General features: G+C 45.8%; 1 protein-coding gene across 3 annotated transcripts in view; it reads left to right on the top strand.

The window, feature by feature from the left end:
- Positions 1–8,687, top strand: part of XDH (xanthine dehydrogenase) — a 68,297-nt gene extending 59,610 nt beyond the window's left edge. For 2 of the 3 annotated variants that reach the window (XM_013967404.2, XM_005686386.3), the window contains exons 31-36: positions 270–322; positions 2,204–2,318; positions 2,968–3,033; positions 4,597–4,785; positions 6,298–6,474; positions 8,083–8,687. In XM_013967404.2, coding sequence (XP_013822858.2) covers positions 270–322; positions 2,204–2,318; positions 2,968–3,033; positions 4,597–4,785; positions 6,298–6,474; positions 8,083–8,133 — 651 coding nt within the window. In that variant the 3' untranslated portion in view covers positions 8,134–8,687. 3 annotated transcript variants of the gene reach the window in all.

Genomic DNA, 15,968 nt, shown 5'->3' with positions numbered 1-15,968 from the left:
GGACTGGGCTACATGGCAGGGAGGGAGGTGACTTGAAGCTGGAAGACCAGTTAAGAGGCTACTGTGGTGCTCCAGGCTTCAGATGACCAGGGCCGAGTGCATGGGGTGGTGGTGAAGAGCAGGAGGTGCCATGTGGAAGCGACAGCCACAGTTGAAAAAAAGCTGATCAGCTTCCAGGTGAGGAGGAGGAGCTCATGAAAGCTTAGTGCCGGGCTGGGGTTCCTGGAAGCCATGCTTCCACCTTCCTGATGGCCATTCCCTCTCCTCAGGTCATGGCTGCCTACCAGGATAGAGTGAGCTTGTCTGCCACTGGGTTTTACAGGTAAGTAAGGGGCTGACCTTGCCCCTCTCACAATGAGTTGTCATCCTAACCTCTGCAGGCCCCTCCAGCACTGCACTCTGTCAGCCTTTGGTCAGGAGAGAGCAGGTCCACCAAAAGCTTCTCTCTCCAATGGATTTCCACTAACTTCAGTGTATTGAAGGTGCCCTGAAATACGTGAGCTTACCAAACTATGTGCCAAAAGCATGAGCTGTCGTATTAAAAGACCTCTGTTCTAGTTCTGGTCTTAAAGTGTACTATTCCACTTTGGGGGGGGGGGGTCACTGGTCCCTCTCTGAACCTGTCTCCTTTTATGACATAATGGGTCCCTCGCCAGCCATGCCTCTCAGCATTCTCCTGTAAGAACCAGGGGTGTCTGGTGTTCTGAGGGTTACCCATGTGTGTTACTTTGTGCTATGCGTCAGATTGCTTTAAGCAGGCTCTCCTGCAAAAGAATGAGAGGAGGATCTAGAGCACGTGATCTTGTTACAAAATGTAAAGTGGAACGCAAAATGAGATTTAGAATAAAGCGTCTTCTGGAACTTGAAAATTCAGTGAGACCCTGTTTCAGCAGAGGCCCTGCCTGTCTGATCTAGAAGCTGTGAAAAGAAATGATCATATTTATTGTTAGCCATAATGTTTTAGCTTTCTCTGGGAAATCTAACTAAGACCTTTTCTTTCACGGATCAGTGGATGTGAAAAATAGTTCAATGTTTGCTTTAAAAGGTCTTGTGTGAAAATTTATAAATATATAGACTATATATGTAATATAAATATATATATGTATTTTTTAGGGCAAAGCAATGTTTTGCCAGTGCTCCCTGGTTATGTAATATTTGACTTATACAAACACAAACTAATGAAGATTTTCTTATAAGTTCCTGTTTCATTGTTAGAGTTTATAGAACTTGAGTTTTATCAGGGAACACCCAGATGAACTTGATAAGGTTAGAGGTCAAAGAACATGGCCATCTCTTGGGAGAAGCCTTTTCCCTCAGCCCTGTATTGGTTTTGTTTTCATGCAAATTCTTATACATCAGCTCACATTATTCTTTCTGTGTAAGGTATAGAATAGCTCAGGTACAGAGTACTATAAACAGAATACACACACACAACCAATGTAACTCATGCAAAATTGGAATCATAAGATAGTCAGGATTGAAAACAAAGGTCATGTTGATATTTGGCAGAAAAAAACAAAATTCTGTAAAGCAATTATCCTTCAATTAAAATAAAGAAATTTTTAAAAAAAGAAATGAACCAAGTCTAAAACCTAACACCAAATGCTAGAATAAACTTGCTAATAAATTTTTTTAAAGGAATAGAAAAAAAAGAAAAAATGTAAAAGAGAATATCTGCTTCTTTTAACAACCCTTTGCTCAAATCATCTGTTGAAATTTAGGAGGGGTCCATAGATGAAGAGTAATACCAGGTGGCTGCACCCGTGTTGGCATGGGTTACTGATCTTGTTACCTTTCACCTTGAGAAAGGTGAGCAGCCCAGGAGCCAGCCCAGAAGGAACCTTTGGTTCTGAGATCTTTAATTCTAATTCAGTAGATCCTTTGGAGCGTGACTTGCACGTCCTCCATGAGCTCAGGCAAACCTGTCACCTCTGTTTCTACTGCATAGAAGCCGGCATGCTGGGACCCTGCACCTCTCAGCTCTGCAGAATGATTCATGTAAAGGCCATTGGCAAAATGGAGCAGAGACAAGGGGCAAGATGCTCGGGCCTGCAGGGGTTTCACGGACAGGTTCTAAGTGTTGAGAACTCACTGACTTTTTAAAGAACAGCTGAATAAAAAATAAAGCCTTTAGGGTCTTAAGATTTATGGGAGGGGGGACATGTCCAGCTTATTCATATGCGATATTTTCTTTTCTCCCCAGGACTCCCAACCTGGGCTACAGCTTTGAGACCAACTCAGGGAATGCCTTCCACTATTTCACCTACGGGGTGGCTTGCTCAGAAGTGGAAATTGACTGCTTGACAGGGGATCATAAGGTGAGAAGTTTGCAAAACGTTAGTATGAAAGGGGAAAAGAGAAACATCTAAAACTGTAATACAGAGAGCAGAGGAATGAACTTTCTGGTTGGGAAAATAGTGTGCTAAGTCATGGCTTGGCAAACTTCCTGTAAAGAACCAAAAAGTAAATATTTGAGATTTTCTGGGCCACAGAGACTCTGCCTCAGTTATTCCACTCTATCTTGTAGTCGGAAAATACATAGGAATGTATGCAAAGAGATGAGCGTGGATGTGTTCCCACAAAATGTAATTTATGCACCTGGAATGTGATTTTCATATCATTTTCACGTCACAACATATTCTTTTTATTTTTGTCAGTCATTTAAAAACATGAAAACCATTATTAGCTCACAAGTTCCACAAAAGCAGGGGATGGGCTGCGTTCAGCCCACAGAATGTAATTTGTCAGTGCCCTTCTTACATGATTGACCTGGACTCAGGTTCAAAGCCCCAGGAAGCTGCGTGCCTGCCCTTCCTACTCACACTGCTGCCTGAGGGTGCCTGGAGCGCTCTGCTTGGGAAAGAACTATTCTTGTTGCTCTTAATAACCTAAGGGTTGCCATGACCCATCTGTTATTCCCTACATCCCTTTCTTCTCAAACCGCTTTTGTTTTGCTATTCATTCTAGAACCTCCGCACAGACATTGTCATGGATGTTGGCTCCAGTCTGAACCCTGCCATCGATATTGGACAGGTAAGACGCGTGGGGGATCCGGGTGGTGAGGGACTAGGCCACTGCTGTGCCCCACTGCCTCCTAGGAACCCTGGCCACACTGTCTCCCCAATGTTATTTTTAAGGAGGTCTGAGCATGGTGCCAAGTGAGTCCCCCTGAGAGTGGGATTTAGTGGATGAGAGTCCACCCAGTTCCTCAGGCAGAAGACAAATCCACATGGATGAACTTGAAAAGGGCATTCATACAGCAGAAACCTAGATGATGGGCAGTGGGAACACTAAATATTCAAACACACACATGGCACCGAGGGGAGTGAGGATTGAATTTGAGTTCGATGTGCAGGCAGTGGGGTCTCAGGGCAGAGGCATCTTCCCCCTCTTTATTCCTCTTCCACTGGTGATGGCTGTTGTACTCTAGCAAGTAAATGCTACCAAGCCTGAGGTTGTGGAGAGTCCACCCCAGGTTCCAGCAAGAGGAATAAAGGGATGGCTGAAAGAAAGTCACTTTGGGAAAATATGAGAATATTGAGCAGAGCAGGTAGAACAGTGTCAGGGGGAGGAATCAAGAACTGATGTATTGAACATGCAGTAGTAAAGGTTCATTGTATTTCCCAAAACTGGACAATCACTGAGTATATAGAAACTTAGTCATAAATCTGTTTTGTAAGTCATTGAACAACGGTGTGGGGAGCCCCTCCTATGGGCAGGCACTGAGCTTGGCATAGCAGATGCAGAGATGCTCAGTGTCTAGTCTCCCTCTGAACACACTTGTTTAGCTGTGATGGTGCCACAGACCATGATTCTGAGCAGTGAGGCTGGGAGAGCAGACATGTGGGCCAGCAGAGGGCATGTGCCCTTCAAGAGATCTGTGAGCTGCAGCAGGGGCCATCTTCTCCCAGAGGGCAGGCAGGACTGGGAGTTCAAAAAGCTTGGAATCTACTAACCAAGAAAGTCCTGTCTTGTGCTGTGTGCTTAGTCACTCAGTTGTGTCCCACTCTTTGCAACCCCGTAGACTGTAGCCTGCCAGGCTCCTCTGTCCATGGGGATTCTCCAGACAAGAATACTGGAATGAGTTGCCACGCCCTCCCCCAGGGGATCTTCACAACCCAGAGATCGAACCTGTCTTGTGGGACTGCCCCAAAATGCATGGTCACTCTCAGTACACGGCGGGTAGTGGTCCCCTGAGGGACACCCTCAGCCACCATTACCCCACGAGCTCACTTCTCAGCTCGGGGGTGCCGTTTCTCCTGTGACTTCATGGAAGGAACTCTGCATCGGCCCTGAAGTAGGTTTCATAGGAAATTATGCCTACCACTGCCTGTCCCCCTCCTGGAGCCGCTGACAAGTTCTGAAACCGATATCAGTGTCCCTGCCTTTGCTCTGCCTACACCAATGCTGGCAAAGGCCCAGATCGGTTATCCCAGGCTGGGACAGGAGCCGGGGAAGGAAGCAGTAGGGGGCTGTTTTCAGCTTCTCTCCAGTTCCCCTGGGCAGGTGGGGCTTGGTGCCTGCTGTGGGAAGCAGCACCTATCTTTGGATGGGGGGCGGGAGGCAGGGTAGCCATGGTTTCTGTCTGTCCTGCAGGTGGAAGGGGCGTTTGTCCAGGGCCTGGGCCTCTTCACCCTGGAGGAGCTACACTACTCCCCCGAGGGGAGCCTGCACACCCGTGGCCCCAGCACCTACAAGATCCCCGCGTTTGGCAGCATCCCCACAGAGTTCAGGGTGTCCCTGCTTCGCGACTGCCCCAACAAGAAGGCCATCTATGCCTCCAAGGTACTGTTGCCCTGGAGTGCTGCCCTGTGCTGCCTTCCATCTGCACTGTGGGAAACCACCCGCCATGGGGGTCTGCAGGGAGCTTGCATGGAAGAGAGAGAGAGGGGCCGGATAGGAGCCTGGGGCAGATGATGAGCGGGCGGGGCTGGAGGTGGGGTGAGGGGGGCGGTGAGCAGACCCGTCTGGGAGCATAGGGCACTGGGTTGAGGATGACACCACCTCCCTGTCATTCAAGCCAGCTTTCAGGGTGTACTCAGAGGGATTCCTTAGGTCAGTCTTATAGGTCAAGTCCTGACCTACACCCACGTCTCTGGTGTGCATCCCTGAAGCTTGGTCCCAGAGATGCTCTCAAGAGACCCCTGTCGTCTCTTGAGAATCAGCCCATTCCCCTGTGCACACACTTTCACCTCCTTCAATGACCACCACTAGACCTTAAGCCTTGATCAGCATGCCTGGATGGTTATAACTACCCTCTGTTTCCTCCATGTCCCCAATAAGTATGAAAAACAGTTAATAAAATTCATGAAACTGATTGATACAGTTGTTGGTCTAAGAAGGAAGACAGATAATTCTTTGTAATCAACAAGACACATCTCAGTTTACTTTCCAGTGGGAGGGCCTGGAACACTTGTGGCCCTTGCCGTCGGCTCTCACACTTTAGCATGTGTCAGGTCACTGGGGGCTCAGGATAGAAAGGTAGCTCCGTGGGACTCACCCTTAGAAATTTTGATTCAGTAGGCTTGGGGTAGGGTCCTTAAACCTGCATTAAAAATATATATATTTATATTCAGCTTCCCTGGGTCTTCGTTTCTGCATGGGCTTTCTCTCGTTGCGGAGAGTGGGGGCTGCTCTCTACCTACAGTGCCCGGGCTGTAGAAGACAGGCTCAGTGACTATGTTGCATGGGCGTGGTTGCCCCACAGCATGTGTGATCTTCCCAGACCAGGGATGGAACCCACCCCTGCATTGGTGGGTGGATTCTTAACCACTGGACCACGAGGGAAGCCCAGGCCTGCATTTTTAACAAGTCTCCCTGCTGACTCTGTTATGAGCAGTCTCTGATCTATGCTTTGGGGGATGAAACCACCTTTGCTAGAAAATAGTTTCCATCCTGTTGGTGATGATGCCTCTGTTTCAGCAACTTGTAAGTATAATTATGGTGACTGTAAATATTGGTGACAGAGTTGCAGGTAGATTATTCCCTGAGGTTTATTGCTATGAGGAAAGGATCAGATTTTTTTTTTTTGTCTGTAAAATATAATGCTGTATACAACTTTATACAAATATAATGCTTTATACAACTTTCGCATGGTGTCATCAGAGAAAATCACACAGTGAAATTTAAAAGACATGTGCCCACAAGGAGGAATCATTTATTAGACTGCTTGTTCTCAGCCCCTGTTTAGTTTTGAGTTCCTGCCTTGCTCTGGGGTCCCTAGGGTCTCCAGACCTGCTGCTGTGGAGGCTGGCCCTCTCCTGATTCCCTGTCTTTGCTCTGCTCTTGTCCACTCAGGCGGTCGGGGAGCCGCCCCTCTTCCTGGGCGCCTCCATCTTCTTTGCCATCAAGGATGCCATCCGTGCGGCTCGAGCTCAGCACACAGATAATAAGATTAAGGAGCTCTTCCGGCTAGATAGCCCTGCCACCCCGGAGAAGATCCGCAATGCCTGCGTGGACAAGTTCACCACTCTGGTACGAGGGCCTCGCAGTCCAGGGAGGGGGGGCCACAGGCCGGGGAAAGTTCTGCTGCAGGGGGAGGGCTGAGATGTTAGGCTGTCTCTCAGCCTTCCTGTGTGTTAGGCTGGGAAGCCATGGGTCCGCACTGCCTTCTGCCATGAGGCACCGCCTCCAACTCGCAGGAAGATAACAAGAATCCCCTTAAAGCTGCAGCTTGGGCTGGGCCTCCTGAGAGGAAGGAGGGCTGTGTGATGCACTTATCACCCATTGATTCCATTATTTTCATAAAGATGAGGGTAATGGATAAAACTCCAGAAGAGCCTGATCTTTAGTGTCCACCAGTGGCATTTTTGAGACCTTCTTTGTTAAACACACTGTGTGAGGTACTAAGGAGACGGAGAGGGAAAAAAATGAATTTGTGAGATGGAGCACTTTTGTTCTGTGATGACCCTGTGCCATGCTGATACCAGGGATGCGTAGGTGCCCTGGAAGACATTGCAGCCTTTGCGGACACCAGCTGAGTGCCCTGTGTGGTGACTGCTTACTGCCTTGGAGGTGTGTGACGCAGTGAACACCATGGTCTCTGGAATCGTTTGGGGAAGTCTCTGTGTGATACTTGTGGGGAACAAGGCTAGTGAAAGGAGACTGTGCCAGGACAGACTCGTCCACTGTCGGAGCCTCAGAAGCAGCCCAGTCTCTGAGCTGGGCCGAGTGGGCCTTGCGCTCACTCTCCAATGGCATTTGCAGCCTCTGTTGAGTTAGCAGAACCAGACTCTTCCTGATACCCAAGTTGGATCTCCTCCTGGGTATTTGACAGGAAATTTGAGAGCCATTTTGGGTTTCAGAGGGGGAAGGTACAGGAGAGTCCCTGGAGACAGGCAGATCTGCAGTCAGCACAGAGGGTGAGGGAGGCAGATGGGTCTCCAGTCAGGCGGCTCTTCAAGTTTTGCAATAGCTTTAGCTTCAGGGTGAGAAACACACAGACCATGTGCGAGGCTCCCAGGCAGCAAGGATGCCTACAACTGTGCACTAACCTCGCTATAGCCCAGAACCTTCCCACCATGGCCTCCAGGCTGACAGTAATCCAAACCCGCCTTCTCTGAGAGCAGAGATGCTGCGTGGCTCCCAGTAAGCTCACAGAGATTGCAAAGTTGGCTCCTTGCAAACCCTCTGATGCAGAAGTCAGTGATCTGATGCAGAAGTCAGTGATCTGATGAGCCCCTCCCTCTGAGGCCCCGGACTCAAGCAAAGATTCTAACCCAAGTGCCTTGGCTATGCTGCAGCACAGCAGGGAAATCCCTGCTATGGATTTTCATGAGCAGCTGATCCATGAGCCAGTTGGGCTTTTGAAGAACTGTGAGTGCCATGTGAGAAGGACCACTTCTGTATCTGGTCATCCCTGTACCTCCAGAGTCTGCCACAGTGCTTGACACATGGAATGTGTACAGTGAAAATTAATGAATGACCAGGATATCACGGGGTCCTGTCCTGGAGGCACTCCCCGCAGCTGGGACTGCAGAGTGGTGTTTGGTCTGAGGATAGTGGTTGGCAGTGATGGGATGTGGCACAGAGTCCTGAGCTGTAGGAAGACCCTTCAGTCAGTTCTCCTTTGTTCCTTCCTAGTGTGTCACTTGTGTACCAGAAAACTGTAAACCCTGGTCTCTGAGGGTCTGAAGAAGAAGCCCCATAGGAGTCTTCTTATGCTACCCTGGGGATTCCATGGACGATGGAACTTGCCCTGCAGAACATGAATCTGTGAAAGTTTCAGGACGACAGAGGTGTTATTCCTCAGGATGGTGACTGGAAGAACATTGAATGGATTGGAAGATTTTGATAAAAATATGATTTATAATCATGATGATAAGCAAATTCAAAACTACTAGGCCCGAATGGCTAATAGGCAATTAGCATCATTTCATGTCTGTTTTAATCACATATTTGAAATAGGTGTAGGAAGTATTTGTGCTGTGTTCTAACTCCCTGGACGTTTGTATACGCTTAAGTGTTGACAGCGTCTTTCCTTCAAAGAAGATTCTCACATGCCTCCAGAAGCTTAAAACAGAATTACTCTAAGTCTGTGTGTCTTCCTCAAAAAGCCTTTCCTTTGATTCAATAAACATCATATTATAATGTCAGATCCACACTCAGATTTGCAATGGGACAGTGGGGTGCAATTCAAACCTCTGATCACTTCATTGGAGAGAATAAGGAGAGAAATTCATTATTTGAATTGTCTTCTTTAAAAAAAGATTTTTTTTTAATTTACTTATTTGGCTGCGCTGAGTCTTAGTTGTGATACACAGGATCTTTTAGTTGCTGTGTGTGGGATCTAGTTCCCTGACCAGGGATCGAACCCAGGTTCCCTGCATTGAGAGTGCAGTCTTAGCCACTGGACCACCAGGAAGTCCCATGAGTTTAACCTTCTTAAGTTGCATAAAGTAAGATTAATCCATAAAAGCAAAAGCCAACCAACCCAATTATTCAGTACCTACAATGTGCCAGTGTCTTCCTCTTCCTCTGTGCATTAAGAAAAGATGGGGCTTAAAAATCTTCAATTGAAGCCAGTAGTTCCCATCTAGAAATGAGACTACTCGAATTAAGGTCAGCTGGAGAAAAAGCAGCCAAGGACCCTGAGTTCTCACCCCAGCTGCTTCTCTGTTTTTGTGACCTTAGACTGGACTTCCCTTTTCTGTGCTTCATTTTACTGCAAAATGAAAGGATTGAACTGGAATACTCTCTTAAGACCTTCTTCGGATCTAAAAGTCTATAAATACATGACCTGAAAACTCCAGTTATTTAAGAGATCTGCAGGGCTCAGAGACATGACTCCTTTACTATGATGTACTGTCTGGGTTTAGCTTCCCCCAAGTTGAAAAGAGAACAGGAGAAAGGCAGGTATTCCCTCTGCTGGCTCTGATGGGTGATTTCATCACTATGTGGTGCTGATGGATGGTGTCGCCGGGTCATGTGCCTTCACTGTGTAAATATCCAACATTCTACTGGATGGGGTCCACGATTCTGGCCTGGAAGGACTGTGGAAGCCATGCACTTGAGCCCGGTTCTTGATGTTACTAATAAATGAAATGGTCAGCTGGTTGGCACGTGAGAAATGCTTATTAAGCATCATAATCATGACAAATGCTGACATCTGCCGTATATTAACCAGTCTGCATTGCTAGGGAATGCACACAGCAGCCTCATGGGAGCACACACATACACATATGCATTTCCCTACAAAATTCCTTTCCTCAGAATATTCTGGATTGTTTACAGCATGGTTTAAACTGAAGCGCTTTAGAAATAACACCAGTATTTGGATTGAGATCTGCACAGGTCTGTTTCATTGGTTTTCTGAATATTCTATTAGGGTATGGTTAGCGTATAGGACATGGCCTGCAACTGAGACAGGTCAGCTGTTAATAGTGAGGCTATCAGGGCTGAACAATGACTGCGAATTCCCTTCTGAGCTTAGGAACAGGGGCAAGGCAGGGTGGTCGTGAAAACCAAACAGGCAAGTGCTATGTGAGCTATAAGTCACTGTGTAGTTCCAAGCTCTTGCCCTCCTCAGAAACCTGGTCTTGGCTTACTGTCTTCCTCTGTAAACTGCTTGGGCTTGGGACGCCAGCATTGTCTGTAGTATCACACTGCAGCCAGCAGGGGGCGGTGGAAGACCAGACGTGAGACCATCCTCTCCAGCGGGCCCAGCAGCACAGCCATCTGCTATGGGTTAGATTCTAGGCAGCTTATTTAGTGTCTCAGAGTAGACCCAACACCTTCAAAGTTCTCTTCAAGAGCCGGATTTGAAGCTGACTTAGGGTTTCAGACTGACAAAACTCTCAAAGGAGCTCAGAAGACGGGGGTCAGCTGTGGGAGTCTGAGCTTCAGGTAAGGAGCTGGCAGGGGGAGGCAGGTCTTCCTTTCCTAGTATCTGCAGCTTGTCCACCGCCAGTTTTCACATTTACTTGTATGTGTGCGCTCAGTTGTGTCTGATTCTTTGTGACCCCGGGGACTGCAGCCCACCAGGCTCCTCTCTGCCTGGGATTGTCCAGGCGAGAGTACTGGAGTAGGCTGCCATTTCCTGCACCAGGGGATTGTCCGGACCCAGGGACTGAACCTGAGTCTCCTGCCTCTCCTGAATTGGTAGGTGGGTTCTTTACCTCTGAACCACCTGGGAAGCCCTTTTACTAATGAATCTCATTTAATCATCCCAGTAGCCTTAGGAGGTAGCACATTAATCTCTGTAACAACATGAGAAAGAAATCCTACCAATAGCTGTGCAGAGGGATTACTCATGGGCATTGACTCCTGGAAAACAGGCTGCAACTGGGCCATGCAGGTGGGGAAACCTGGCGTATACTGGGCATCCACCTGCCTGTCGGAGTGGACGAATGCTACCCTGGCTCCCAGAGGTTGGTGGAGGCCCCCGAATGCCTATCTATTCGCCTGTGCTTTGGGCAGCTTAGGACTCTCACGATGACTTGGCCAAGTTGTAGACTGTTGTCAGAGGAAGCTGAAAACTTCCTTCTACTCCAGTTAAGGTGGCTGGGAAGCCAGGACAGGAGGACAGGATGGATGGAGGTTGTAGGAGGAACCCTGGGCAAGGGATAAGGGCAGAAATCGTCCTAGCTGATTGATTTACAACTGGGAACATCCCTGAGCCCATGATGTTTTTATCTTTAGCGGAGGGGGAGCCTGGACCATTCCTGCCGCTGCCTGTTTTAGGTCCTCAGACAAAGCTCTTTGGAACACACAGCTTCCTTTATCTGCTGAAGCTTGAAGTCACCCTGGGGCCCCCAGACTCAGGGACTTGCCCTTGTCTCTGTTCTGGACTGCGGGAAAGCATGATCCCAAGGCAGGAGACAGATCCCGGGACAATCGTGTCACCTGATACAAAGCAGCCCACCAGAGGGAATGGAAATGTCAGGAACTACCCAGAAGGTTTGGTCCTCATCTCTGTCCTAGAACAGGCCTGGCCCTGACCTTGCATAGTCCTCTAGACCAATTCGCATCCTAGAACTGGAAAGGCCCTGGGAACCATCAGACTCAAGCTTTTTGTTTAAAAGCCGAGAATCATAAACCCTGAGAGGGTAACTAACTTGTCTAGGGTCTCACAGCCCTTTAGTGAGAGAGACAGGCTTATGACAAGACTGCCTGAATCCTGGTCCAGGTGCTTTAAACTAAATCGTACACCCACTAGTGGAGTGAACCTTCTCTTAGGCAACCTCAGAGTGTGGGGGACAAGCTCGAAATCTAGTCATATGTGTGGGAAGAAGATAGGGAGAGCTTGGAGCCCAGGAATACCTCACTCATCTGTGCTCTAGGATAGGATGCTGCAATGGGAATCCTTCTGAAGCCCCCCAGGAGGGACAAAACAGTAAGTGTGAAACATCCCCTTGTTCCAAATGAGGGGCTAAGTCACCGATGTGGGACTTGCAGGAGGGATGGCTGAAACTGACTTTGCCGCTTTTAGCTCATGACCTACCTCAGGGAATAAAGGAATAGAGAGTTTGGGAGACTGGAGGGAGAGGATGTCTGAAGATCTTTGAAGAGGGCAAGAGGTATGTCCTCTCTGTTGAAGAGAAGGGAAGGAGGGAGGGAGGAGGAAAGAGAGGAAGATTGTGTATGAGGCAGGGTTTCCCCTCACTCAGCCAGGAGAGGGGAGCTTCATGGGGTGCACTCAGAGACCCAATCCTGAGAGCTGCTTGAGTGGCTGTGGTTGGATCAGCCTGAGGCACAGAGCAGCAAGAAGGGGGTGAGAGCGAGTTACACACTCTCCAGTGTTCGGGCAAGGACACCAGCTGTGGCCACACTGGAGGGAGCTACCCGTGAGGACTGCCTGAGGGGGAGATGTAATCCCAACAGAGGGAGGGTCCATTTTATGTCCAGAATCAACTTGCTCCAGTGGCTATGAGAAATGCTCACACATCCCTGCCTGCCTCCTCTGTTCCAACCTGACCTCCACTACCACACTCCTCACTCCCAACCGATCTTTCACCAGGGAGAAGGTGGCAGGGCTCTCCACCATGCCTCTGTGATGGTGGGTGCCCGATGCCTGGAATCTCGCACTCAGAAATCTTCCCTGAGAGTGAGCCCTGAATGTTGGGGGAGGAGGCTTAGGGGCAGTGGTGCCCAGGCTTCTCTGCTTACTCTGATGTGCTCAGAACATCAGCCTAGGAGCACAGAGTGTGTTTCTGAGAATCTGGGCAGCTTGTGGCTTGCTGTCCTCTCCCCCTGCCTCTGTGCAGCCAGTTGTCTTAATCATCTACAGTGTTGAACTGACCCATGCGTGTGCCCTGTGTTCTTCCCATGAGATGTGTATTCCCTGGGGTCCTCCTAGCTGTGTGCTGTGCTGGGGGGGAGGCTGGACTGAACGCCTGTCCTAGGCAGTAGCACCAACATGCCTCAGGCAGCACTTGGCTGTTTAGGAATTGAGGGTGGGCAGGCCAGTTAGCTCCTCTGAACCTTCATCTTTTCACCTGTAAAATAAGCTTGGATAATCATAACACTCCTGCAAGAAATTATTGTTTCCAAATGGTCACCCATGAGGTATCTATCTCAGCATGGGAAATTGCCCTTCCTGCAACAAAATTATAAATGAAGGTACTCAACTTTAATACCTGCTTCCAGTCCTTTATCAAACCAATATAATTATTTCATGCTATAGTTTCTTAAATCATTTCTATGTATTGAGACAATTATACAAAAGTGTATCTGATTATAAACACAACCCTTGACTTAAAATAGACCAGACCAAGGTATTGTCCTATGATTCTGAGAAAAACACAGATATATCCAAAACACTTTTCATGAAATAGCTCTTCTTTTCCATAACTGCAACCAGAACTAAATACTGTGAATAGAAATTACTTGTGATGATTAAAGCATTTGAGAATCTAAACTCATCATTAACATCTTACCAAGACAAACGCTATATGTAAACTCTGTGAAAATAAGTTGCTATGATGGGCTGATGGAAACCTCTAGGAGGGCTTTGTCTGTTGCTCATCCAGCCCGCTTCATCCACTCACTCAGCCATTCATCTGTTCCTTTATTCAAGAAGAATAAAATGGTTTCTATTTAAAATAAGTATTTGGTTATCTATCTGCCTGTGAAACTCTTTTTCTATAACAGATATTTGAAATTTAAGATGTTCTCTTATTTTATTTAAATATAGATATTTCTATTACTTTATATTTGTTCCAGTTATTAAGCAAATCCTTCGGCTCCACAATAACTCTTCTGTCTGCTCAATAAGGCTGGGCTGAAACCGGTAAACCACATTTTCGCTCCGTCTGCCAGTAGAGGGCAGGAGAGGGCGACTGTGGGGCCGGAGGAGGAGATGGACGTGTGCTCCATTGTATTATTTGCCTCTTTTTTAAAAATTAAATTTATTTTTAAATGAAGCAAAGATGAATATTTTAATGATAAAAGGTACAATTCACAAAGAAGATAGACATCATAAAACCATTTGATACCTAACAACAAAAAACAGAGATACATAAAGCAAAAACCAGAAGAAATATAAGGGAAAAGAAAAAAAATACAATCGTAATGAGACATATTAACATTTCTCTGAGGATATTTTATCAAGTGTATAAAAAATAATAGGAGCATCTTGAATGATGCATTAATAATTGAAATTAATATATTTCTACTTAGATTAATTTATATTAATCTTACATCCTACATAAATATATTTAAAGGTTTGTATCTCATATGTTGTTATCAGATGTCCATAGGGCATTTAGAAAAACTGGAAATAATATAAACATTACTAAATTTCAAAAAGTAGAATTTGTTTGTGATTCAGTTATGCATATACCATATATTATTTTTGAAATTATTTTTCACTATATGTTCCTACAAGACATTGCCTATGGTCCCCTCTGCTCTACAGCAAACCTTTGTTGCTTGTTCTATATCTTTTTTTTTTAATTAGAAATCTTGCATCCTATTCACACTAAGTCAAAGAAGTGGAATCAAAATGTCATAAATTGTTTTAGTTAGGCAAAAAGTCATGTTTCCTAAAATATACATATTATACATATTATTTACATATTATGTATACCAGAACTTGTCTACTATGCTTGATAAAGAACCTCAAAAAAAAAAAAGAAGAGATGAAGAAATTAGAAAATGTAAAATAAGTGAAATGGGAGCTCTGAGTGTGAGATAGAAGAAGTGACGCAAACTAGATGAAAGTAAACAACCCTCACATAGTCCAGTTGTTTTTAAACAGAGCTGCTCATTAGAAACATATCTGGAGCTCTGGAGAAAAAAAGCAACACCTAGGCATCTGTATTTTTCAAAAAAATCCAAGATAATTCTGATATGCATTTGGATTTAAAAAAGTGATTAAAGTTTTTTCTATTAAATGGTAGTTTTGGTGATATAGAATGCTATTATTTTTCTGTTGGCCAATCATGACACAATGGTTTCAAGTAATAGTTATATAATCACAATAGTAAAAGATGTTTATCAGTTTTCACAATCAATAGCCAGACAAAAAATAAAAGATAAGTATAGTTTCACGCCATAGTGGGAACATGATTTTCCTAACTATAAAATAATTACATACAATTGGGGGGCATCAAGCAAACTGACGTGACAAGTGGAAGTGCATACATGCACATGTTTTCATCTGCTAAGCTAGTCTATGTCTTTTGGTTAGTGCATTTAATCCATTTACATTTAAGGTGATTACAGATATATATGATCCTATTGCTGTTTTCTTAATTTTTCTGGATTTTCTGTAGGTAGCTCTTTTTCTTCTCGTTTCCTGCCTAGAGAAGTTCCTATAGCATTTGTTGTAAAGCTGGTTTGGTGGTGCTGAATTCTCTTAACTTTAGCTTGTCTGGAAAGCTTCTGATTTCTCCATCAAATCTGAAGGAGATTCTTGCTAGGTAGAGTATTCTTGGTTGTAGATTCTTCCCTTTCATCACTTTAAATATATCATGCCATTCCCTCTGGCTTGTAGAGTTTCTGTTGAGAAATCAGCTGATAGCCTGATGGGAGTGCCCTTGTATATTGTCATTTTTCCCTTGTTGCTTTTAATATTTTATTTCTGTCTTTAATTTTTGTCAGTTTAATTACTATGTGTTTCAGCGTGTTCCTCCTTGGGTTTACCCTGCCTGGGACTCTCTGTGCTTCCTGGACTTGGTTGACTATTTCCTTTCCCAGTTAGGGAAGTTTACAGCTATTATCTCTGCAAATATTTTCTCAGGTCCTTTCTCTCTTCTTCTGGGACCCCTATGACGCAAACATTGATGCATTTACTGTCCCAGAGGGCTCTTAGGTTGTCTTCCATTTCTTTTCCTTTCTTTCCTATATTCTGTTCGGTGGCAGTGATCTCCACCATTCTGTCCTCCATGTCATTTGTCCCCCTTCTGCCTCAGTTGTTCTGCTATTGATTCCTTCTAGTGTATCTCTGTTTGTTCTTTAGTTCTTCTGGGTCTTTGGTAAACGTTTCTTGCATCTTCTCAATCTTTGCCTCCATTCTTTTTCCAAGA

Source organism: Capra hircus, chromosome 11 (genome assembly GCF_001704415.2).
Source record: "Capra hircus breed San Clemente chromosome 11, ASM170441v1, whole genome shotgun sequence".
In the NCBI taxonomy this organism is placed as follows: Eukaryota; Metazoa; Chordata; class Mammalia; order Artiodactyla; family Bovidae; genus Capra; species Capra hircus.
Note: the sequence above shows the minus strand (reverse complement) of the source record. Positions and strands in the feature narration are given on the sequence as shown.